Source organism: Haliaeetus albicilla, chromosome 23 (genome assembly GCF_947461875.1).
Source record: "Haliaeetus albicilla chromosome 23, bHalAlb1.1, whole genome shotgun sequence".
Classification (NCBI taxonomy): Eukaryota; Metazoa; Chordata; class Aves; order Accipitriformes; family Accipitridae; genus Haliaeetus; species Haliaeetus albicilla.
The window spans coordinates 4,018,336-4,042,269 of NC_091505.1; the positions used below are offsets into that span (position 1 = coordinate 4,018,336).

Sequence of the window (23,934 nt, forward strand, 5' to 3'; positions counted from 1 at the left end):
GGGGTGGAAATAGCCCCTTTATTTTCTCCTCCTCATTAAACGGGAGCAGAAATGCAATTCAGAGGAGACTTGGGCTGAAAAGAGCTTATCGAAGCCTCAATTCAATGACAGATTTTTCTTTCCAGTCATTTCTTCTTAGAGATGTAGGCTGGTCCTGAGAATTGATTGATGGGCTAGGAGGGGGCTGCGGATAGGGGGAAGGGTGGGCTGGATCTCATTGCTAACCCTTATTGAACAGGCTGTCACAAAGAAACTGCTTATTCCCCTGTGACCATTCTTTCATAAATGCCAGTTTATTCTAATGTTAAACATTCAGATGCTCTGGTTCCTTCCGTGATTCGACAGATTGAAGGGCTGACTTACTGGGACCTCCTTGTTTTCTGTTGCCAAAGGAAACCTCACAGGGCTCAGAGGTTTAATTCATTGCCAACTGGTGTTTGGACGAGTTTTTGGGGGCTGAATTGTGATTGCCGTGTATCCCTTTGGCCCCAAGTCCCAATTTACCGCACTTTGAAAACTCCCAGGTGCAGGAGCAGACAGCTCTCTAGAAACGTGTTCCCTGCCCCCAGTAGTTGGATCCCTTTCAAAATGCGAGGACCCCTCCTACCCTCAGTCCCCAGAATCCATACAAATCTGGGTCAGGGGAGGGGGTGCTTCCCAAATGCATCTGTCCTGCTCCAGACACAGCTCTTGCATTAGTGTCGTTTTTCTCTCTGGATTGTGGCTCTGCTTGGCTCTAACCTGTCCCTTTGCACTCCTTCTCTCCCCATCTCCTTCCCGCTCAGCTTCAGATCTTTAGGGTTCACCAAACTATGGAACTTGATTTTGGACACTTTGACGAAAGAGACAAGGCGTCCAGAAACATGCGAGGCTCACGTATGAACGGGTTGCCCAGCCCCACTCACAGCGCTCACTGTAGCTTCTACAGAACCAGGACCTTACAGGCACTGAGTAACGAGAAGAAAGCCAAGAAGGTGCGTTTCTATCGCAACGGGGACCGCTACTTCAAGGGGATTGTATATGCCGTGTCCTCTGACCGCTTCCGAAGTTTTGATGCTCTCCTGGCTGACCTGACCCGGTCCCTGTCCGACAACATTAATCTGCCTCAGGGAGTCCGTTACATTTACACCATCGATGGGTCGCGGAAGATCGGGAGCATGGATGAGCTGGAGGAAGGTAATTAGCATTGCTGCCTGGTGCAGTGAGGAGGCGGGGTGGGAAGGGGGCTGCACCACTTGGGTCTGCTGTTAAGGTCACATTTCCTGGGGCGCACGGGGATGCTTCTGCCCCTCTGTGCTGAACCTGCCCGTTCGCCTTCCCCTCCACAGAGGTGCGGGAGAGGGTGGCGGTGCAAGGGCTGACACCCCCAGGACGTCCCCCGGCACAATCGCTCCGGTGCAGATGTGGAGCCGGAGGGGTGTGCCTTACTCTTAGCTAGACGTGGCTGTGTCCATCGCTCAGGGGGCTGTCTGAGGGCGTCCCCCACGTCCGTCCCAGCTGGGGGTCGGGGTGTCACAGATGGGTGCAGGGGGTGGCTGAGGGGTGATGTGGGTTTCCCGCTGGGGTGGATGGGTGTGAATGGACAAGTGAGGGGTGCTGAGGGATTCATGCAGTGCGTGTGTAATGGGGCTGAGGGGGATTTATGCACTCTGTGTATTGGGGGTGTTTTAAGGGGTTCATGCACAATGTGTGTGTATAGGGGTGTGGTCAGGGCTGTGCAGGGACTTGAGTGTGTGTGGAGTGGGGTGTTGGAGGGGCATGCAGCGTGAGTGTGGTGGATGTGTGGAAGGTGGGGTGTTAGGGTTTTTTACGGTGTTTGGGGAGTGTGTGGAGGGGTGCGTTGGGAGTTCATGCAGTGTGTTTAGAGGGGGGAGTTCACAAACAAGGTGTGTGTTTGGAGAAGGGGGGGTTGCACTTGGTGGAATTTGGGGGTTTATATATATGTGTGTGTGGAGGAAGGTGTAAGGAGGGCTCATTGCAGAGGAGGTGTAGGGATTCCTCGAGGGGGTTTATGCACAGGATGTGCTTTGGGGTTTGTGCTCAGCGAGTGTGTGGAGGTGTGTTGGGCTGTGTGTGTGCAAGAGGGAGTGCTGGGGGGGTCTTGCATAGCGATATGTGTAGAGAGGGCGTTGGGAGTTCATGTGCTGCGTCTGAACATGGTTCATGCAGGGTTTGTATGGAAGGGAGGCGTATTGAGATGTTGAGATGGGGTGTGTGTGTAAGGGGGTGTATTCTGCAGGGACTGGGTGGGGTGGGGTGGGTTGCTGTGGTAGGTCTGTGGGGGGGATGTGGGAAAGCATCCCCTGCGTGGCAGGTCTGAGTGTGCAGGGGATGCTCAGGGCAGGTCTGAGTGTATCCCTGTATCTAGAGAGGGTGTCGGTGTGCCTGTTCCTCTGAGTGTCACTTGAACTGTGGGATGAAGGATCAGTCAAAAATCAATCCTTCTGTCCGGAGGGGGTGGCCTGGGGGCTGGCTTGCTCCTCTGGAGCTCAGCTGCCAGCCTTGTCTGTGCCTGGGGAGCTCCCTCTGCAGCAGTGGGCTGCCGCTGTGGGTGCTGCCTTTCTTGGGGAGTGTCAGGAGGACCCCCAGGATGAAATTGCTACATGGCCAGTCCTGCCTCCTTGCCCAAGGCATGGCCACGGGCAAGCTCTGCTGGCAGTGCAGCCGAAGTGGGGTGCACAGAGGACACCCACAGCCACCCTGCTTTTCTCTTTCTGGAGCAATTCAGATATTCCGTTCTTTGTTTGGACCTGGAATATTCTGATTACTGTGTTGCAAGGGGGGGAGTTGCTCTTCCCTGTTCCTCGATGTTTTCCTCCAAGCAGATGACCTGGCTGATTTGGTAACTACAGAAAATCCACAAGGCTTCTGCCTTTAATAAAAGACAATGGATGTGAGTGTGTGAGCCAGTGAACTGAAGGGGCAGCCTCAGCAGTGAGTCATTGTGTGACCTTGACTAAAGCATCTCTCCCTAGAATTCCTTATCTGTCAAGTGGGATATTCATTTCCCCAAAATACTTTATGGGGACAAGCACACAGAATAAATATTGGTTTCCATAGAGGAGTTTTACTGGAAAGAAATTGCTGCCTTTCAGAGAGATGATGCAGTCCTAGTGGAGTTATTCTCAGCCCAGTTACAGCTGTCAAATGGAGGTGTGGCCTCCCTTAATTTTAGAGATTCTGCCATGTTTCAGTCTGATCTCTTAATATGGCCACAGCCTTTCTCTAATGGCAACTCTCAGTCCTGCTTGTCCTAGGTTTTATGTAAATTTTCAGGAGTAACTCCACAGGAGAAAATGTACTTCTTTATTCTCCTTTTATCTCCTCCTGCTTTTTGTCAGTGAAGTTAAGAAACCTTTAGTTGTTCTGGGTTTTGCTGCAGGTAAGAAGGTACCTAGTTCCTGAAAATATTTTTTACTGGTTCAGGTACAGGCAGGAGATGCTGGCATTTGGGTTCTGCCTTTGTTCTGCCAAAATGGTATCTGGAAACAACACTGGAGAAGTGGCACTAAAACAAAAATAGGATTGTCTGTGTGGCTGTGTCTTCAGCAGAGCATCAGCTAGGAAAATACAATCTGAGCAGAATGAAAACAAAGGAATCCAGTGTTTGAAAATTCAAAAGTAGACCTGCATGCTGTTATTGACAGTTTAATGGTAACAATATTCCCGTATTTCTAGGGATGACATACGCATCTGTTGTAGAAAAGCAATCTGGGAAAGACATTACTTTTCATTTATAGTATCACAGCTGTAACCAACCTTGTGGTAAACTATGCTGTTAGCTTGGGTGTTTGTTTAAGTGTGTACTAGTTACATGCCTGGAAAAACAGAACTTCACCATAATTGTGCTGTGACATACAAGAACAGTACATAAACAAACAGTATATGTTTGCCGTATAAATTAGCTTTCTAGCTGGAGACTGAGGGTAACTAAACCAGTTCTAGTTGCTATAATGTGACCAATTTATTACTGTAATTTCCAGTAAACAAGTAGAACCTAGGAAAACAAGTCATCAGAGAGGCTCATCTCAGTAGTTAGATGCAAAAGCTGGTGAATTACTGATAATATTTCACATCCCATTCTAAGTACCGATTACTTCTGCATGATTTGAAAATGTGCTTATATGGTGTAGTCTGAATGTACTTCTGGAGGGTAGAGAATGATATTGCATGATACCAATATCCTTGAGACAGACATTTCAGGTGAACAAAAACCACTTGGTGTGCTGCTAATTAAATCAGACTTGAAAATAACCCTTTTGGTCTCCAGACCCAGACTTTGTAGTCTTTTCTTCCCTGGCATTCAGGGTTGTTCTCATAAGGTTCTGGATGGATGTTTTACTTCCCAGTTTGTCCAAGATGGAACAAGTGAAGTCTCTCTTACTCTTTGATCACATCCCTCCAGCTGCCAGTCAGGATATGCCCCTTGGTCCTTTCCTGTATGGAACCCTAAAGCCTGACATTTTGGAAGCCCACCAGGACTCTGTCACATAGGTGCTTTTTGCTGCCTGCTGAGTTCTTCCTCACCTGCCACTGTCTGCTTTTCTGTACTGCCTCCTGTACCAGAGAGCTGTCTATGTCCATGTCTCCCAATGACCTTTTCTCAAAATCCACCTGTCTGATCATTTTTTTCTCCCTCCAGTCACTCATAATGGCCATCATCCATCATTGTAGTCATTGTCTTAATCTTGACTCCCTATTTTCAGCATTCAGTTTTAATGTATTTATAAATAATGCACATGCTGCCATTGATTAGGACTGTATCCTATTACTGCACTGTTACAGCTGATCCTAACTACAGGTAAATTGCTGACAGCATCTCCCACTTGCATACTTCTTGGCTGAGTCAGGAGTGGATATTGGGCCCAAGTCCTATTATCTACCATGGCTGTTTTATTCAATAAGTGAATCTTTTGGAAAAGAGCACCAGGTGATCTTTATTCCCTTTCATATTATAATTGGTTCTAGTGACCAAGGCTTTATGAATTCAATATATGAAGCTGCCTCTATAGATTATTGGTGAGCCACTGTTGTAACAGTTAATTTGGTGCCTTATGCTGTGAGAAAACTTGACTGTGAAAGTCACTAAAAAAAAAATAATCATGTGCCATCTTTTCCAGCCTTGCTCAAGCTGATAGTAGAGCAGCTCACATTGTCATCCAAGTTTCTACTAAAATCTAGTTGCCTTCGACATCTGGACAGGGTAGCTTGTTCTCTGGTTCATTCTGAGCCTCTGTGTTCTCATAGACCCATTGTGATGAGACAGCAAATTCTCCCTGCCTCAGCTCTGATTGCTCTTTTTCTTTGAATGGAGGGCCGGATAAAGGTAGAAGCTGATGTTACGCATTGACTTCAGCAGCAAAGATGGCTTAAGAAATGCTGTTCTTGGCCACATGTTCCAAAATCAGGTTGCAACTTGCTGTCCCCACTGTCCCACAAATGAGCTCTTTGTGGGACAGAAGATTTTTGTAGCCCACGCCATAATTTTGCTGCTTTCCCATGTAGCCCCGCTAGCAGTTTCTTGGCATAATGAAAGGGTTGGTGAGGTGCAACTTGAGAGTGAGGGAAAGGCACAAGGCAAACTCCTGGCTGCTGAAGCCACTGCAGCTCCAGGTTAACCTCAGTACTGGTGGAGACTGGTTTGTTTCCTCTGGAGGTAGGGACTGACACTTTTCCAGAAGCCCAATTCCCCACTTGTAAAGATTAGATATTTGTCGCAATGTATTTAGAGGTGCTAACCAAATGGGGCATCCTACTGTGCAAGGCATTATTTAAATGTGTAAGAAGAGAGAGCTCCTACCCAGGGAGATTATGGTCTGAACGTGTCAAGGTAGAAGAAGGTGTTATTACTGATAATGTACTGAGATGCAGAAAAGCGGTCTGACTTGTTTGTCCAAAGTCCGTAGGTGAGACAAAGATGGAAGTCAGAGCTCTGAGCTTTCTTGTTCAAGTGCTTTCATTGCCTTCCCCTTTTTCAGGGTCTGGTCAGTGGTTTGGAGGTACTTATATATTTTGGGGGTTTTTATTATAAGTGGACTTTCGATCTGCTTCTAGTCAGTGGCTGATTTCATGTGAATTAAGTGTCCTTTGCTGTGTATGGTCAGGGTCAGAAATATACATGGAAATAAACCCATCAAATATAAATATACCATGGATTAGACATGGTCAGTAAAGTCAGAAATGCAGACATATATTAAAACTAGAACTTAAGAGACTCAACATTTAGTTGAAACTGTAGAGCTTCTCCCTTCTGAGCTCCTGGTATGGTTAGGCTGCTAGGCAGGGCACAGCCCCCCTTGTGTTGTTTTTGGAGGGCCCATCCAAGGGTGGATTTATGTCCTTGTCCTATGCTGGGCTACTTGTCTGAAATTTGTTCTTGCCTCAGATTAAACACTAGAAAAAGCTGAATAGGATTTTGTTTTGCTCGGTGGGGTTTCATTGCAAACATTCTTGGGTTGTGTGAGATATTCCAGAAAGTGTTTCCAAGCTTTTTGTATCCTGTCATGCCCTGGGGAATATTTTCCAAAAACTTGTCCAGGAGTGTTTAATCATAGGAGGGGCTCCACCCTTGAGCTGTACAGAGCCTGGTGTGTGCTGGGACTGAGGGGTTTATAGGAAGTATATTGAAACCTCCACCCAATGTGTGTGTGTTCCAGTTTGCCTGGAAAACTGAAATTCATGTAGTCCAATACTGAAGTCTTGGTAACCTGTGGCATTGTTTTCTATGGCTATTGTCCTGACAGCTTGGCTAATTACATCCTATATAACAAAACTTATCCTTGTGGTTCTGTTTTATTTGCTTGCTCATCCTGGCTGTCACACTAGGACTGGTGTCGTCCCATAAATTCTTTATGTACATCGTGTGGTTTTGAAGGCGATTTGGTAATAACACATTTCTTTCAGTTTTTCAGCAGAACAAGAGGTGCTTCTTTCTCATGGGAGAGCTCCCTGTGGAAGAGTCAAAGGAAGGAAGCTCTTCCAGAGTTCATTTTGCCATGGTGGAGTAGGTCTTGAGGCAGAGGAAGACCCTTTTTAATGCATAAAGTAGCAGGAAGTTCATGGATTTGAAACTAAAGGCCTACTTTAACACCATACATAATGAACTCTGCAAGGTATTAAGTCTCCTTAATTCCCACTGAAGTCATAGTAAATCCCATGAAACATGAAAGCTGGGCACAGTAGCATAATCTCAACTTTGCGACATCAGAGCTAACAACCAAAATAATTGACTGCAGCCTGCAGAGACTGTTTTTGGAATAACTGTTAGCAGTTACACTTTCAAAATGGCCTCAATCCAGCTTTCCCAATTTTTCTCGCAAGAATTCTGCCCACAGTTCATTATACTTGAAAACTTGCTGGTGCATGCTGAGAAAGGATAACTTTTTCTGAAAGCGCAGCCTGTCATTTTTAGCATTGTCACAAGGAGCTGCTGTAAGAGGGTTGAAGGATTAGCGCTCATCTTGAGCTTAGATTTTCTCTGAGGATCCTCTAAGGCAAACCTTATCTTTGCTGAGATCATCCCTTCTCTAGGAGCTGAGTAATCGCCTTGTGCTTCTATCACATTGGTAGCACAGTAATGTGTGATGCACTTGTAGCCAGAGTAATTCAGTGTGATACAAGGCGTGGCTTCAAATGGCAAATATGCTGATCATGACTTAAGGTCAAAGATCTACAGTCAGTCCATCTATTGCTAAGGGCAGGATAGAAGGAATAAATAAATGCCTTGCCTGGTTTGGTGGCACGATAGAAATTGTGACACCTCTGGAGCACACTGGCATGATGACAAGTGCACATCATCCTGCAGGGCTTTGGCTTCACAGTGCAGAAAGGACATCTTGCACTGACCTGGCACTGCACTAAAAAAATGTTGTCCTTAGCACCATTGGTGTCATGCCCATAGTGTGGTGTTCAGCAGCAGATTGGATCTTGTCGGGATGATGCTTCTCAGTCTTACAAAAGCTTCCCACCCCCAACGCATAAGAGTTTCTCTTTGGGCCTCCCATTTGGGGTTTTGTTTGGAAGTAATGACATACCTTCTCATGGCTTATAGTTGGATTTCTGCACATGTACACAGCTGCTTGCTGTCTAAAGACGTGTTCCTAAAAATATTTGTGCACAGATTTTTATGCTTAGGGCCGGGGACCAATATACTTCTTGGAGTTGTTTCTTTTGCTTTTGACAAAAATCTCACATCCACTTCCTCCCCTTTCTTTCTGTTATGCTGCGCACATCTTCTGCAACCATGCTGTGTCTATCAGTTATATTTCTTTGACTGGCAGAGTTATACACCTAGACTTCTCATTATAGGCTTAGCATAGATAGATGTAGCGAAGAATCCAAGAAACCACTCTTCTTTCTATGGTAGCACTATTCCCCATAAGATTTCTCTCTTTTGTGATCTTCTGGCCAGAGTATGCATGTTCCAAGCTGCAAAGTTCACAGGTCTTTAGCCCATGCTTGTCCAATCCTGCTACCACCTAATGGTAAGGTTTGGGTAAAACTCAGCTGTGGGAAGTGAAATCGCACGTATTCCTGGCTGGCAAATGGTAAAAGGCACGTGCCTCACTGAGGAACTTGAATGATAATGGCTATTTGAGGGCCATAAGCTGAGTTTGGGAAGACATCAGCTGAAGTGATTTTTAAATTAAGTTAAAGCTTCAGGTTACATCTTTAGGTCAGGGAAGAAGGAAAGAAAAGCTCCTCTTCCCTGGAGCTGTACTGCTACAACTGCAGAAATGATGCTGAGAAGAGCTGCTATTCTGAACTGCCATTCTGAAGTGTCACTCCAAGCCAATTTCTGTCCAGTTTTAGAATTCAATAAAATATTTGCTAGGGTGTGGGTTAAATGAAACAAAGTGAGGAAGGGCAGATTACATTTTCCACTTGTGACGGTGAGCATAATTTGAAAGGCCAGTGTATATATACGCACAACTCCCTAATACCACATTTGTGGAAACAAAGACTGGGAGAAGAGTATTGCCTTCATGCCACTATTGCCTTCAGTGTATGCTGTTGTAAATACACTAGACAGCTGTGGTGTGCAGTGAAGAATTTCAAACGATTCAGCTGGAACTAAGAGTAGTAGTACTCTACCAAACAGACCAATAATCTCTTCTGCTTACTTTAAGACATGGAATTTATTAATGGAAAATACATTCCAACACCTCACATGTTTATAGAACACAGCACAAACACATACTTTCTTTCATTGTGGCATCTTCTATTCCATAGTATTATGTAAACCCAGATGAAAGTCAAGCCTTGCAACACTCCAGTGGCAGATGTTGCCACTGTTGCTTTTCAGGTAGGGAAGCAGAGGTGCAGGTGAAGTCAGGAGCTTCCACCGGAAGGCATGGGGCAGGGGTGAGAATAGTAGTCAAATCACTTATTCATAGTATTGCATTTAACCATAGAAATCCCTTTCCTCAAAGGATAATGCTACAGTTCTGTTGAGCACGCTTGTAAAATCTCTGCCGCCCAGGGATTATGGGCTTGGGAGGGCTCAGGTTCTTAGGAGGGCTAATTCCCTGCGAGCATTTCAAACTCCCCTTGCTGCACTTCACACTCGGTTGTGAAACTGGAGAGAAGCGTGGGCCCCCTCTGCACCAGGTGTTGCTTGGCTGAAGCAGATGAATAAACCACAACTTATCACTTATTAATCAGAAAGATTTAAAGTATTCAGTGCTTCTGGAAAACAATCATATGCCCAGTGGGAATTCTTTATAATGTATGGTATTCTGTGGGGTATCTTTATGGTCTATTGAGTCAGAGTCAAGAAATGTAAGGAATTAAGGAGCTTCACCTATGGATACTACATGGTCAGTTTATTGAGGGGTTTTGCTGGCAGCATACATGCCTCAAATACAGATTTTTATTGTTTGTTCAAGCCAACAGAACCTCATGGTGGGACTATTGCATTAGTTTGGGCTACACTAGTTGACAAAAAGCCCAACTGACAGTGTTCATCATGAACCTTGTTAGCTCTCTTCTTCCTTCTGTATTTCTGTTCCATCTTCAGAAGGGAAAACAGAATATCTACTTCCTGTTGAGAAATTACTTTGGTAATTTTATGCAACTGGGGAGATGGAGAAAAGCTGCAGTTGGTGGTATAAGCACCACGAGTACACATCACTTTTTGGCAAACTGGGTATAAAGTCGGAGTTAAAAAAATAGTTAGCATCCTGCATCTTTTCTATGGCTGCTTGTGACATCAAACACTTAGCAGTAATAAGCGCATAAATACTACACAGACCATCGTTTTAAGCCTATTAAAGCCTTCTGTTTATTATGTACCCGTCAGTGGTCTCACCATAATTTCTATGAAGGGATCGTCTCAGTGCCTCCATCAAAAATGCAGTTTACTCAGCAGAATTTTCTGCGGAAATCTGTAGGCTGTTTGGAAATCCATATTTACGCCTTTAACAATTGGATGTCAAATCCTGCCCTAGAGATCCTGTAATGGAAAGCCAGACTCAGATGTCAGGTAGGCTTTTCAAAGCTGTCCGGGCCCTGGAGTTTGCAGTAGGGAACAGATAAGGAAATGCAGCCAGTCTGTTTATATGAAGAAGGATTTTTTCTTATTCAAAATAGTTAAATCTATATTTTGATTTCAAACCTATTGTAATATTTGAAGAACTTCATTCTGTAAGATCAGCCCAATAAAACACTGAAAGAAACTCCATAAGATCCTACAGGTACCCATGTTATGCCTTCAGTTCCTATTAAAATTTAATCTAATGGTGAGACAAAAGCTTCTTCCTCTAGCAATGACTGACTTTTTTTCAGTGCATCCTCAAGTGCTCAGCAGCCTGAGTCATTTCAGACTAGACAGCTACATTCCCTTAGGGATACTGTTTTACAGTCTCATTCTAGTAATAACTCTTCTAGCATCCATCAGATTTGCAGGCCCAAAAGAAGATCCTACAAATCCTTTAAAGTGCTCTTAAAACCTTAGATAGGTAGGATCCTGTAAATTACAGACAGAGCTTGAAACTAGTTTTGGATGGGGTAGGGAAGGGCTTTTTTGTAAATTACTAACAAGACTGTAACCCTTCTCTACCATGTCTAAATTTGGATTTAATGTATTTTTGGTTGGTACCAGTCATATAAAAGCAAGCAGTGGTATTTGGTGTAGTGTTTTATCTCAGCTGCCACTAGGTCTGTCCTCTAATAAACCACTGACACTATTACAAAGCATATTTGTTATGCCTGCTAGATTTATCAAAGCTACTTTTGGTAGAGACTGTTCAGTACCAGATTTTCATTATTTTTCAGGCATGACACAGAAGGTACTTTGTGGATGAATGTTGATATCCTCTTGGCAGGGGATGACAGACTGAAGCAGTAGCTAGATCCGTAAAGATGGAGAGGAGCCTGGCAAATTTACAAAATAATTTAGGTGATTAAATGAATTTGATGTTTAGGAGCTTTTAGACAGCTTAGTTGCATCTTCAGGTACCTAAATACCTTTATAACTCTCAACTTTTTTAACCCCTGGTTCATGTGACTGAGTGGTAGTATGTATTTGCCGATACAAGCTATGGCTGACTTGTTACTTTGGGGAAATACTAGTCATATTTTTAAAAAGCATAAATATAAAATTAGACAAAATGTTTTAATAACAAGCTGTCATGGAAGTGATAATGAAAACAATTATTAATGATTTACGTGATTAATGGGGGGAGATGTATTGTGTCTGTTTTTCAGCAGTCTTATGGTAATAACTGTAGAATTAAACTGGTGTTCATTTCTTTCAAAAGGGGAGAGCTACGTCTGCTCATCTGATAACTTCTTCAAGAAGGTGGAATACACCAAGAATGTCAATCCCAACTGGTCTGTCAATGTGAAAACATCTGCCAACCAGAAAGCACCTCAGTCTCTGGCCAGCAGCAACAGCGCTCAGGCAAAGGAGAACAAAGATTTTGTGCGTCCCAAGCTGGTAACTATCATCCGCAGTGGGGTGAAGCCCCGGAAGGCAGTCCGTGTGCTCTTGAACAAGAAGACTGCTCATTCGTTTGAGCAAGTTCTCACCGATATCACTGAAGCTATAAAACTGGAGACGGGAGTGGTCAAAAAGCTGTATACCTTGGATGGGAAACAGGTAGGAGATTTTGCAGATGTTATGTCTTTTTCTTTCTCTTATCTTGAGGCTTTGCTGACTCAGAACAATTTTTGAAGCCTAAAATTAACCTGAGATGATCGCTGCCATCTGTTCTCTTAGAAGTCAGACTTCTCATGCCAGTGGTTAAGTTACTAAATTTTCACTGATATTAATATCAAGTAAAGAATGTAGCCAACCGTCTGAGTGAAACAGATGCTCCATCCTGCACGCCAGCGTGCAGTGCGTGTCTTCCGGACTAGCTAAATAAGTAGCATGGGGAGTTCGGCTCACAGCCACCAGTTGATTTGGCTCTGAAGTAATTGCAAGAACTCTTGAGCTTTGGATTCACTAAGTGAAAATGTGTTGCTTGACTTTCCTTGCCCTCAGATGAAGGCTTGCTAAGATAAAGTAATTGATCCAAGCATGCTCTTCTGGCTAGCTCAGTAATTAGCAGGAAAAGCATGGAACCGTGTTGCATTTTCTTGTCTAAATGCATGAAGAGATAACATGCAGAAAAGGATTTGGGTCAAAAATATTTAGTGGGTCATCATAATGTGCTTCATGTCTACATTTTCCTGGAACTGAAGGAAACATCTGTCTCTTGTTAGCAGCTACACATAGCAGCTGTATCTATGAAAACCCTTAAAGGAATGTGGAGGATAACTTTGGGGACTGGGAAGAGCTAGATTCTTCAAGGACAATTCTGAGCTTGATTTAACAGTTCTGTGTCTTCTGTAACTGAGGGATGATCTTATTTTTGTCACTATTTTTCTTGCTTCAGATTCTGGAGTGAGGCAACACAGCTCTTGTGTGGGGGCTGGATGCTGGCTGTTCTAGGGATTGATGCTATTGCTTTAAATTAACTCTCTTCCCTATCTTTTGAGAAAATTATTCAAATACTGGCTCTTGAAATACTATGCCAACCCTGGGCAATGAGCCCAACTAACATGCAGGCTTTACATATGAAAATGTTCATCCTTCTAACCCCAAATATAGGCTTATAAAGTGTCCTGCACAGTCCGGGTGCAGTGTCTGGGAGCTGAAAGTAGCATGTCACTCTAACCTGTCTGATAGTCTTGCTTTGTCCCAACCTCTGTATTCTGCACATTAGTGGCTGCTTCTAGCTTCAGATATACAAAAATCTCATCTGCCTGTCAAAGCTTTTCTTTCCACTTGTCTCAGCCCAGCACTTTTTCTTCATAAGATGTGTAATTTATACACAAGTGGGTGACTTTCCAGATAGACTGTCCATAGTTAGAGCAGTGTGCTGTAAATAAGCAGTGATACAGGGAGTGATGTACTGAAAACCTTGGAAGTGGCTGGGGGAAGAGGAAGGAGAGAGTCAAATGATCTGTCCTCACTGAGGAAATCATACATAGGCACAGGACCACAGAATCACAGCAGCTTTACAAAGGGTTTAATAGATGGATATGGCCTGAAAGCAGTTGCCTACTCTTGCTGACACAGAGTCCTGTTGCTCTCACAGTTGTGAATGAGGATCTTAATCTGAACCTGTAAATTGCCTCAGTTCTTTGAGAAGTGCCAGCATTTTGTAGGTGAGATGTTGTTTTGGATGGTGTGCAGAAATAGGGATGCCCCGTGAGCTTCCATCAAACTGTTCTCTGCTCCACCTTTTAGCTGGTAACAGGAGTAAGTGGTGTTTCCCCTTCCACCTCTGACTGGAGAGCAAGACCAAATCAGCCCATAAACTGAACTGAGTTTGTGGCCTGGTGACTGTACCCGCCTGTGAAATTATGTTAATTCCTAAGTGGGGATTTGGGAAATGCTGCTTGCTCTCAAATTACAGATTGCCTAGAGTAGTGCTGCTGTGGGGTAGACTGCAACCTGTTGTTGGAGTGGCTGCCTTGCATGGGGCTGCAACCGAGCAAGGGGCACAAAGGTCTGTGTAATTTAGCAATTCCTACTGTAAACTGTTGTCCATAGCAGACACCACATAATACATGACTCTTCTTGAATCAAAAAATAAAAAGCAACCTTGTTTTCTTCACGTCAGGCTCTGATAGCTGTACAGTGCCTGGTGCCTTAATTCAGCACTGTTTTGACTGGGCAACCTTCACCATCATTTTTTGTTGCAGAAATGTGATTTCAGTAAAGTCTGAGTAAAGATATCACATTTAACTTGTTTTGCTGGCTTTATAATTCACCATTTTATGAAATGTGATATTTCATTGTGTGTTAGAGACACTACGGGGAGCTTCACTGCATGCAAATGTACATGCAGTATTGCAATTACTAAAATGAGTGCGATTTTGTAATTTGACAATAATGGAATGTTTGATATTTGTTTGTGGCACTAGTTACTGTTGAAGCTTCCTGAAGAGCAAACCTGGTTCACCAAGGCTTTGTTTTTATTGGAAGGTTTCCTTCAATGTTTGTTTTTTTAATCTACATTTATTGGAAATTTTCCACCTATGTGTGTTCTTAGTGTTGAAGCTAGAGCTAGAAGCTTCTGCTGTGGGTGCAGTGTTTGCTGTTAAGGTTTCTGTGACATACTGCTCCATAAAATTAGACCTTCTGACATGATATTAGAGCTTTTTGCATGTCTGATTCTGACATTAGAAAGAGATTCTTGAATGCCTAATTTTGACAAAGAGTACTTTATTTTCAGGAGAAAATATTAATGCAAAAACGCAAGCTGCTCAAAGCTGAAATACTGACAAGAATCCTGACAGTCTGTCTCTTTGAGTGTCATCAGAGGCACGTTACTCCCTCTGTTGTGAAATGATAAAATTTACAAAGGGAACGTACAAAGGAAAATCATCCTTCCTCAGTCCATGAGCTGTAACTTAATGAGGGGAGATGATTATTTTATTTATAGGCATTTCCTGGTGTTCATCAGTAGAGTAATCAAGATGCTTCAGAAGTACAGACAGTAGTGGCAATGATAGAGTGGTGTGTAAATAATTACATTTCTATGCACTACAGAGCTGCTGCATTTGGAGTGAGAAAGCAGTTAATTGAGAGCTGGATGGGGTGTGTTTGAATAAATGTGACACTCAAAACAACAGTGAGGCTAGTTTTTTTAGGGTAATTTTGTTTCTTTTTATGTCTTGCCTTGTCTGTAGAAATATGGCCCATTTGAAACTTGCTAAATGAGCATCTTGTGTTTAAGTAGTTTCTTTATCTTGGTCTTGTACATAGTTCTAATGCCTTGTGCCTTGTCTGTCTGTACTCAAGATCCTTCCCTCCTTGGAGTGTATCATCACCTCTTGATGGACACCCCAGAACTCAAAAGGGGTTTCGAATTGTTGACCAAAAATAAGTCATGACAGAGAATCACAATAGGGATTTAACTTTTGAACTTTCATGACCATATAGGAAATGGTATAGGACAAAGAATTCAGTGCATTAAACAAACACTAGATTGGATCAAATTCAGCACTTGGTTTTATGATTACAACCGCTGTTGTGTTGAGATGTGTAATATATGTAATTAACATATACATATCCAGGATTGAATTTGATCTGATCTGTGGATCATGTTGGAAAACAGTTGTTTTGGTAGATTCTTTCTCTTTTTTTAAAGTCTTAGTTATATCCAGTGTCCCAAATAAGTCTGGATTCCTGGGAGCATTGGCTGCTTTATAAACACATGATGACAATTGCTGCCTCATGTCGTTAATAAACCAAATTAGAAAACAGAATCTGAGACTGTGGATGAAGTTGCATTCAGATATTTTGAATGCAATAGTCTCAGCTAGACTTTGCAAATGTTGTATAGATTTACTGTCCTATTTGTGCTTGAGCTTCTTTCTCACCATGGTATACAATAAGTAGGTGTTTTTCTGGAAAAGCGGAGTCTGTTTCATTGCTGACAGCCCAATGCCCATCTTCTGCTTTCTGCACCTTGCTTTGCGAGTAGTGTCTGTCTGCATTCATTCCTGCTTTTAAGAAGTGACGTGTAAAAGCTAATGTCTTCTGTATGTACTGAACTTCTCTTTTCCTGTGCTGTCTTGTATTCCAAAGTCTGTGAGTTGTTCAGCAAGTACATGAAAAGAGGTAGTAACAAAAATTAGTCCCTTTTTTTTTGTGATTGGCTGAGTGGATGATACTCTGAAGTGACTAGAAATTCATCAGGCATGTTCAGTTGTGCTTCAGCATTAAGATATTTTCTGTGGTATGGAATTCCTTCTGCTTTTTGTCCAGCTGACGTATTGCCATGTCTTCATTAACTAAATATCCCATTCTGTGACCCATCAATTAGCATCACCAAATAAGCAGAATAAGGTGCTGTTCAGAGGGGAGAGAGCTTGTACGCTTCAGTTTCACATAGATATAGATATTCTCGTCAACAAGCAGGGAACTGTATGCATTTTTAGCCATGATAACATGCAATGATCTCTTCTGAACTTTGAAGTCTTCAAGCACAGGGAGAATGTGCTATTCATTGGCTTTTATGTAGCCTAGACAAAGTGCTTCTGTTCCATCTGAGTGTTAGCTGTCTCATCAGATGAAATTACATACATTTTCATATGTCAGGGCATTTGTGACTGTGCTTCCAAAAGAATTTCTAGTCTTAATAAAATGGTCCCCTCTAGCAGTCTTTGCTTTGATAAGGATTTCATGTGGCAGGTGATGAGTGAAGTTCATCTTTCTGTTTGCAAAGCTGATGCAAATGCCTAGGAGGCCAGCCCACCTCTCCTGTCCAGAGAAGAAGTTGCCATTTCATCTTAGATGACTTGCATTGAGGAAGGGCAGCAGCCACAAAGGGAGAAGCAGGATGACTAAGCTCACAACAGGTTAAAGGTTGGGTCTTCGGGACCAAAGCCATCAAAGTAGCTGATAAAGCAGCTCCTAGCACTGCACTACTACTAAAAAGCTACCTTAGATGCATCCATACAAGTTGCACTGGAGAAACCAACCAAACTTTGGAGCTGTTGCACTGATTTTAAGCTGGTATTTGGAAACAAACTAGTAAAAAATTCATTGCTCAAGTGTCAATGCTAGCCGTGGACCAAACTCTGCCAGGATAGTGTAGCTCTGTTGATTATATTAATGAAGTTGTATCAATGTGACATAGAACAAGGTTTGTACCAAAATATACAAATGCCTTTAACGGCTGTAATCTGTATTTGATGCTCAAGAAGAAGGTGAATACCTCCACGACGTACCTAGTAACATCTGAAAGATCAGAGGGAAAATATTCCCTCTAGAGCCCTGGAGATAGTTAACTTACACCCTGAGGCATGAGGTTCAAGGTTACAAAGCAAGCAAATTGGTTTGCGTTATTACACATGTTGAGGGGTAGGATGTCAGAAACTCCTCATCCTTCTGAGACTAGATAATTGACTGCCCTTTTGGATACTGAAAAACTGCACTGAAGTAACCCCAGAATAAAGCAGTTTCTTGCACTTGTGTAAAGCTGGGATCTAGCCCCAAAGCAAATGGGAGGGAAGAGCAGGAGATGGGTGCAAGTGTGTTTTGCATCCTGCAAACTACAGCAGGCAGTGCTAACAGGGGAGAGGCAAGTCCCATCTTCCCTCCCTGCTGCATAAAGCTGGAACAATAAAACTGTATCTGTTTTGCATCTTTTTCTCAGTCCTTTCTTCTCAGTGCTTCTTGTTAACTGCTGAGATTTGGCAGGCCTTGCATAAATCTCCCATTTTGATACCAAGAGGACAGGTCTGGATCGCAAGCGCTAGCAGAGGAATTGTGCAGGCAGGGTCTTTGCCCATAGCTGCCTCCCTCAATAGATCGCTCGGGGTGAGGATTAACTCCCAGCTTCACTCCTCATTGCTTTTGCAGACTACTCTGATTTAGGGTGTTGCATGAGATTATTCCTCTCTAGCAACCATGTGTCATGCAAGGAAGGTTAGTAATAATGTATGGGCTGAAGAACTTCTGAACCCAAGTCACTTATACTGCCAGACAACACAGCCTAGTTCTCTACCTTTAGGGAGCTCTTAGTCTAAGCTGGAAATTCAGCATTGCCTGATTCATGCAATGACTAGACACTAACACAGACAAAACCAATTAGTCTGCAGGTATCCCTTAAGGATTTTATCATTCGCTAGAATGAATAAGCCAAGCTTCCATGAATGTGTGTCTAAGTACTTATGATGAAATATTCAGAAGACTTTCTGAGATGTTATTCATAAGCCTTATGCTTATTAATTTCTGTTTACTTAGGTCTGTGGGCCACAGAATCTGGGTGAAAAGGGGCCTATCTGGAACACTGTAAATCCTAATTCCTGCACTTACTAGAGCAGAAGCAGTCTGATCTCAGCAGCTAAAGTCTTGATCGAGTCTGTTCTCCTATGAGCATTGAGACTGACCTGGCTGCCATCAGTGAGGTCTCTAATCAGCTCCCCAAGGCATGTGCAGAGCAAGGGGAGACAGCAGAGGAGACCATCATCTTGCAAACTTTGGTGGATTTTTGCCATTGCTTTGCCTCAGCCTCAGGTTCTGGAGGAGCTGTCATGCTCCTGCCTGCCATCCAGCAGGGCTTTGGTGCTGTGTATTCATCGGCATTTTGTTGTTATGCAAATTCTGGCTAAAGCTGTGGCGTATCTATTGTCCTCTCAAGGCAGTGAGGCTCCAAGACCAGAAGTAGGCTCCAGAGTTGCACTGCTGCTTGCTGAAAATTGTTGATTTTCTAGAAACACAAGCCTTGCTAGTAGACATGTACTGACCAAGATCCATGTGAACACCTGCTACTCGTGTCACAGATGGCAGGCTGTCAAAATTATTGAAAGATGCAGTCAGATCTGACCTGGTGGCCTAGAGGTACGTGGCCCCTATTACTGAATCCTGGTGCTATTCACACCCCAAAAGAGATGTATGCTAAAAATTCAGTCCTCACTAGCATCTTTATTTTGGCAGTTCTTTCTGTCATACAGAGTGACACGTTCCCTTTTCACTCTGAATCCCAGGAGAGAAGATGATTATTCACTGTAGTGCCAGAGGGTTTATCTAGGAATAAATGGGCTGAAAATGAGCAAGGGAAATCAGGCTGAGTATCAGGAGCTGAGACAGGCGAAGAAAGCCTTGTAGTTTTTTCCATTGTTGGTTTGTGTTGTCACATGAAACTAAGTTTCTGTTTCCTTTTTGGTGCTCAGGTAGAAATCCCACCTGTGTGAATGGGAGTCCTTCCTGCTCTGAGAGGGAGCAGGTTACGCTGAATGTATTCTGAGCAAGTGTCTACCTCAATGCATGGACTCTAGTAAACGTCTTATTTCTTTTGATCACATAGGATAATCAAAAACATGTCTTTTCCCTGTTTGAAATGGGGAAATGTCTTGCTTATTCTGGTGCACCAGGGTCCTTAGTCTTAGGCTGTAAGTGGCATCACGTATAGTATGTTTGCTCACATCTCCCTACCTGTGGTAGCTCACAGAGTGTGTGAATACTCCTCTGAGCTCACCCAGTGTGAGACACCTTGAGAATCTGATGGCGGTTGGTGCCATATTCCACATCTTGTTGCAAGTTCCACCTCTTCTTGTCTGCCTGAAACCACTGCTTCCCTTGCCTTCTCAGCTCTTACTGGCCTTTGATCAAAAGGCTGTTTTCGCTCAGTAGCAGGTAAGTTATGACACAGCTCGTGCATACACTTCTCTTTAGGCAGAGCTTGCACTAGATGTGGGTAAAGGCATACGGCCTAATAACAGAGGCTGGTAAGAAATAGTGCGATAGAACCATCATCCAGCACAACAGTATTTCCTTTCTTGTCCCTGAAACTGCACACGGAACTGAACCAGTGATTATTATTTTTTGTATGTAGTATGTGCATCTTGATGGAGCTTAAGTGTTAAGGAAATGAATCCATGTTGCAACGGGCCCAGACTGAGTGTGAGAGGTTGTCAAAAGTCTCCTCATCGTGTCTTTTGAACGTGATGCCAGTGCCATTCAAAGGTTTCTGTATGGGACAGTAAGGGAACAAGGGATAGCTTTGCTCATGTGCAGAGGATGACAGCTTCCATCCACCCTCAGGTCTGCCAGGGATGACAAAAGATATTGGCACAGAACTGTGTGTAATAAAAGTATGTCTAAAGGAGTTGAGGAGAAAAAAAGTTGGATCCAGTCCATCCAGATTTTCAGAATTGGCTAAGGTAGGCCTGCATATGTGGGGAAGCGCAAAGACAAGCCATGAAAGCTGAGGGCTATTCCAACTTGTGTTCAGGGCTTCTCAGGCTGTGGCAAATTGATTAGCATACAGAGCTGGAATTGGAGGCCTGCTCCTGGAGATTTGCTTAGCTCTGAATTCAAACTGAATAGGGAAAAATAAGCAAGGCTAATAACTAGAGCATTCCCTGCTCCAAGCCATGACACACCCTCTCCCCCATGAACACACAGCCACTCCTTTCTGAATTAATAGACATAGTTCTAGTTTCCTGGTTAACAGCAAGCAGGGTGTGTATGAGTATATGCATGTGTATTTATCTCATAAATACATTTTACTAAGTATTGCAGAACACAACTCTGCATCTCAACTTGCTGTCTAAACAGTCTAAACTCTCCTTTTAGTTAAAGGATCCCAGGGACTATTGTGCTCTGACAGTCATATCCTCAAGTGGTGTAATTGTTTTTTCTTCCCTTACTCTGATAAACCAAAGGCATTTTACTGGAGTTTTTAACTGCACTTTGAAAATGTTTGCTTACTTTTAAATTATTCTTTGAGATAAATGCAAATCTCATTGTCATTAACAGTTTTTAAATTATCCACATAATCTAAACTAAATAGGAAATTTGGATGTGTTGGCTCATGATGCTTTTCTCTCATTTTTTATCTTGAAAAATACTTTAGATCATGGATTTTTCAACTAGAGTAGGTGTAAGATATAGCCTGCTTTTTACTAATTATTTTTTCTTTTTTTCCCCAAATGGGGGACTTGGTTATGAACAGAATGGACAAAAACCAGACATGGGGAAGATGAGATAATATGCACCATTCATTAGAAGGATTTTTCCAGGGGATTTTGCTTCGGTCAGAATTGGCGTGAGAGGTCAGTCCTCCAGGTCTGAGCTCTGTTATCTGGAGGACAATGAACACAAGGAGCTTTACTGGCTCCACAGGAATAATTATGCAGCCAGTGAGCCTGCAGGGCAGCAGGGGAGAGCAGGACTCCAGGCTCCTTCCTTGCACTCCCCTGCCCTCACCATCTGCTCTGTGCTGCTTATCTGGTACTCGGTCCCCTGCGGCTGCCAAGGCCCCACAGCTCTGGTTCTGCTACTGCCTCGCTGTGGACATCGCTCCCTGGTTGTGATGGACCAGTTCAAGCCACCACATGAGACGCCTAGCCATGCTAACTGTGCTACTGGGAGAACAGCTTATGGCTACAGATGTCTGTCTTTTATTTGGGTTCTCTGAACAGGAAAGAATAATTGGTTTAGGAAAGCACCTTGTGGTGCGTGCATGCTTCTGTGAAAGAAGCATTTCTTCAAGCTATTGCTGTACCCCTGTGCTTTTGACATATTCTCTTGTGCCCTTCCTCACTCCCTCATGCCCATAATGTTGCCGAAAGAGGAACAGAGAGGCTGAGTATGGTGACTAAAGGGTGTACCTCTTCTCTGTATGTCTGGTGGTGAAAAATACACTAGGAAACTCAGCTTCTGTACTAGATAAATCAACTGAAATGAAAGTTAAAATGGTGAAATACACAACATGGCATAACAAGGTATGAACAAACATAACTTCCACAATAAAAACGTTCACCTTGATGTTCTATTATTCTATACTAATCAAATAAAATCACGGATAGGACAGAGCCAGTGGACATTTGGACTTCAAAATATCATGAGGAAAGGCTCCTTCAAGAACTTATTAAGGAACCTGAAGTAGTGATTAGATGGGCAAATACTATCACAGATGGGAAACAGGTTTAGAAGAAGAAAGCAGGGTAGAAATAACTTTTTATCAGAGTAAAAATTAAGTATCAAGATACAAGTGGTGTTTACTGTTGTCTTGAGTGATCTGGAGGTGGAAGTACTTGGTGAAGACAATGAAAGAATTATTGTAATAAAGAAAGTTGGGAGACAAGCGAGAGACTGAGATGAACAGGCAGTGTAATGGATGATCATAAGTGCAAAGCAGCACACACTGGTAGAAAGTACTCTTATACTGACCTTTTAAATTAAAAATAACTATTCTGCAAAGAGGATTGGTCTTGAGGCAGGCTAGTAAAAAATATCTTAGCACAGAATCAAAACAACATGCTAAACCATATGGCATGTATTCAAAATTCAGACAGAAAGGAACAGCTTTTTAAAATACTGCTGTATTCCATTTACCCTTCCACTTCACCTCTCCACATTCACAAATGTGTCATTCACAAATGTGTCTCAGAATATGGAAGAAAGAAGTTTCTCCAGTGACTGTGCTGCACTGCAGTCCTCTGCAACTCTCCCATCTTCTTCTGAAGCGGCTAGAAGGGGTAGGGTAACTCATGCACGTGCTTGGTAAACTCTTTTGTTAATACAGTGTGTTGTAACTGGGACTTTGGTGAAACACAAAGCACGTTACAAATGATCAGAGTGTGTATACTATGGAGTGTTTAGTGCTAAATCACCCAGGCTTACGTGGCTCTCCACAGCTGCTAAGTCTTGGTATGGTTTTGTGCCTGCAAGTATGAAACTGGGAGTTTGCCTGTGGCTGGGGTATTGATATGACCCAGCATGCAATAAGTTAACTTCCTTTGGTCCAAGGTGTCTAGTTATGCAAAGACGATGAGACAAGCTATAGCTGTAGCTCTATAGATGGGGAATACCTTAACTTTCTATAGACAGGTGACACGTCATCCCACTGCATGGTGGGACATTTGAAATGAGTTTGTCAGAACTGCGTGGAGTGATCCTAGTCGTTACATTAGGGGCACAAAATAGGGTGCTTGTAAAAGTCTTGTTCTTAATGTATATGTACTCGTCCATTCTTCAGTCAGGTGTGTTGTATAGCCATTAACTCAGGATTTGTAACTTCTGTCAACCACTTCTTTGATATGTCTAACTTTTGCACTGTCTTTATATCTACAAAACTGTATCATTGGAGTGGAGAGAAAAATTACATCCTTCACCCTTCTTCCATGCCACTTAGTCTTTACAAGAGCCTGTGAAGTATTTTAACAATGGAAACAAGTAAAAATGCAGTGCAGCCATTTCAACTTTGTCAAGAATTTTAAACCTAGCTGATAAATTATTTGGGGACAAATGCTGAAAAGCATTTGCAGAGAAGCAAAAATCTGTTTGAAACCTTAAACCTGAGCAGCCTTCCATCATGGAGCTCAGCTCTCCAGAAAGGCAGTAAGAGGACTAAACTTCCCTTTCTCAAATGTGCACATATCAGGAACCTTATCAACTGCTGGCAGGCTGCAGGATTACATGTAAATTAAGTGTATCAAAGAGTTGAGTTAGCCAACATTAGGAGCTAAGAATGTTATTCTTGCCTACTTGAAAGCCCTTCATAATGGATTAGAAACAAGAACTTACATCTCTTAATACCAGCTGAAAATGGAGGCATCTTTTTGCTTCTAGTGAATTTTAATACTTTGAGAGTAAATGGTACTGGGGATCTCCTTCATTTTAGGCAACCCTAGTCACAGAAGGTTGCAAAATGATGCATACGTTTCACAATCAAAATGAAAGCCATAAGACTGGCTGAATTTTGTATAAGAGTCTCAATAGAGTTGTTGGCGAATGTTATTTTTAGCACTGTAAAGCAACAGAGATCTTTACAAACTTGGCATTTCTTGCAGTTTTAAAATGGAGAACAGCTTTTGAAATGTCTGCTTTTCCTTGAATTTTTATCCATATCATGAGCTTCTTCATAAAGTTTTTGCACTGCTCTTGGCAGCAGGTAGCGATCTAGTGCCAAACAGTGCAGA

At 42.9% G+C, this 23,934-nt stretch overlaps 1 protein-coding gene across 4 annotated transcripts in view; it reads left to right on the forward strand.

Annotated features, from left to right (window-relative positions):
• DCX (doublecortin) overlaps positions 1–23,934 on the forward strand; it is a 145,602-nt gene that overhangs the window by 59,508 nt on the left and 62,160 nt on the right. For all 4 annotated transcript variants that reach the window (XM_069810943.1, XM_069810947.1, XM_069810946.1 and 1 more), the window contains exons 4-5: positions 786–1,176; positions 11,760–12,100. In XM_069810943.1, the coding sequence (XP_069667044.1) occupies positions 813–1,176; positions 11,760–12,100 (705 nt within the window). In that variant the 5' untranslated portion in view covers positions 786–812. The remainder of the gene's footprint in view (positions 1–785; positions 1,177–11,759; positions 12,101–23,934) is intronic.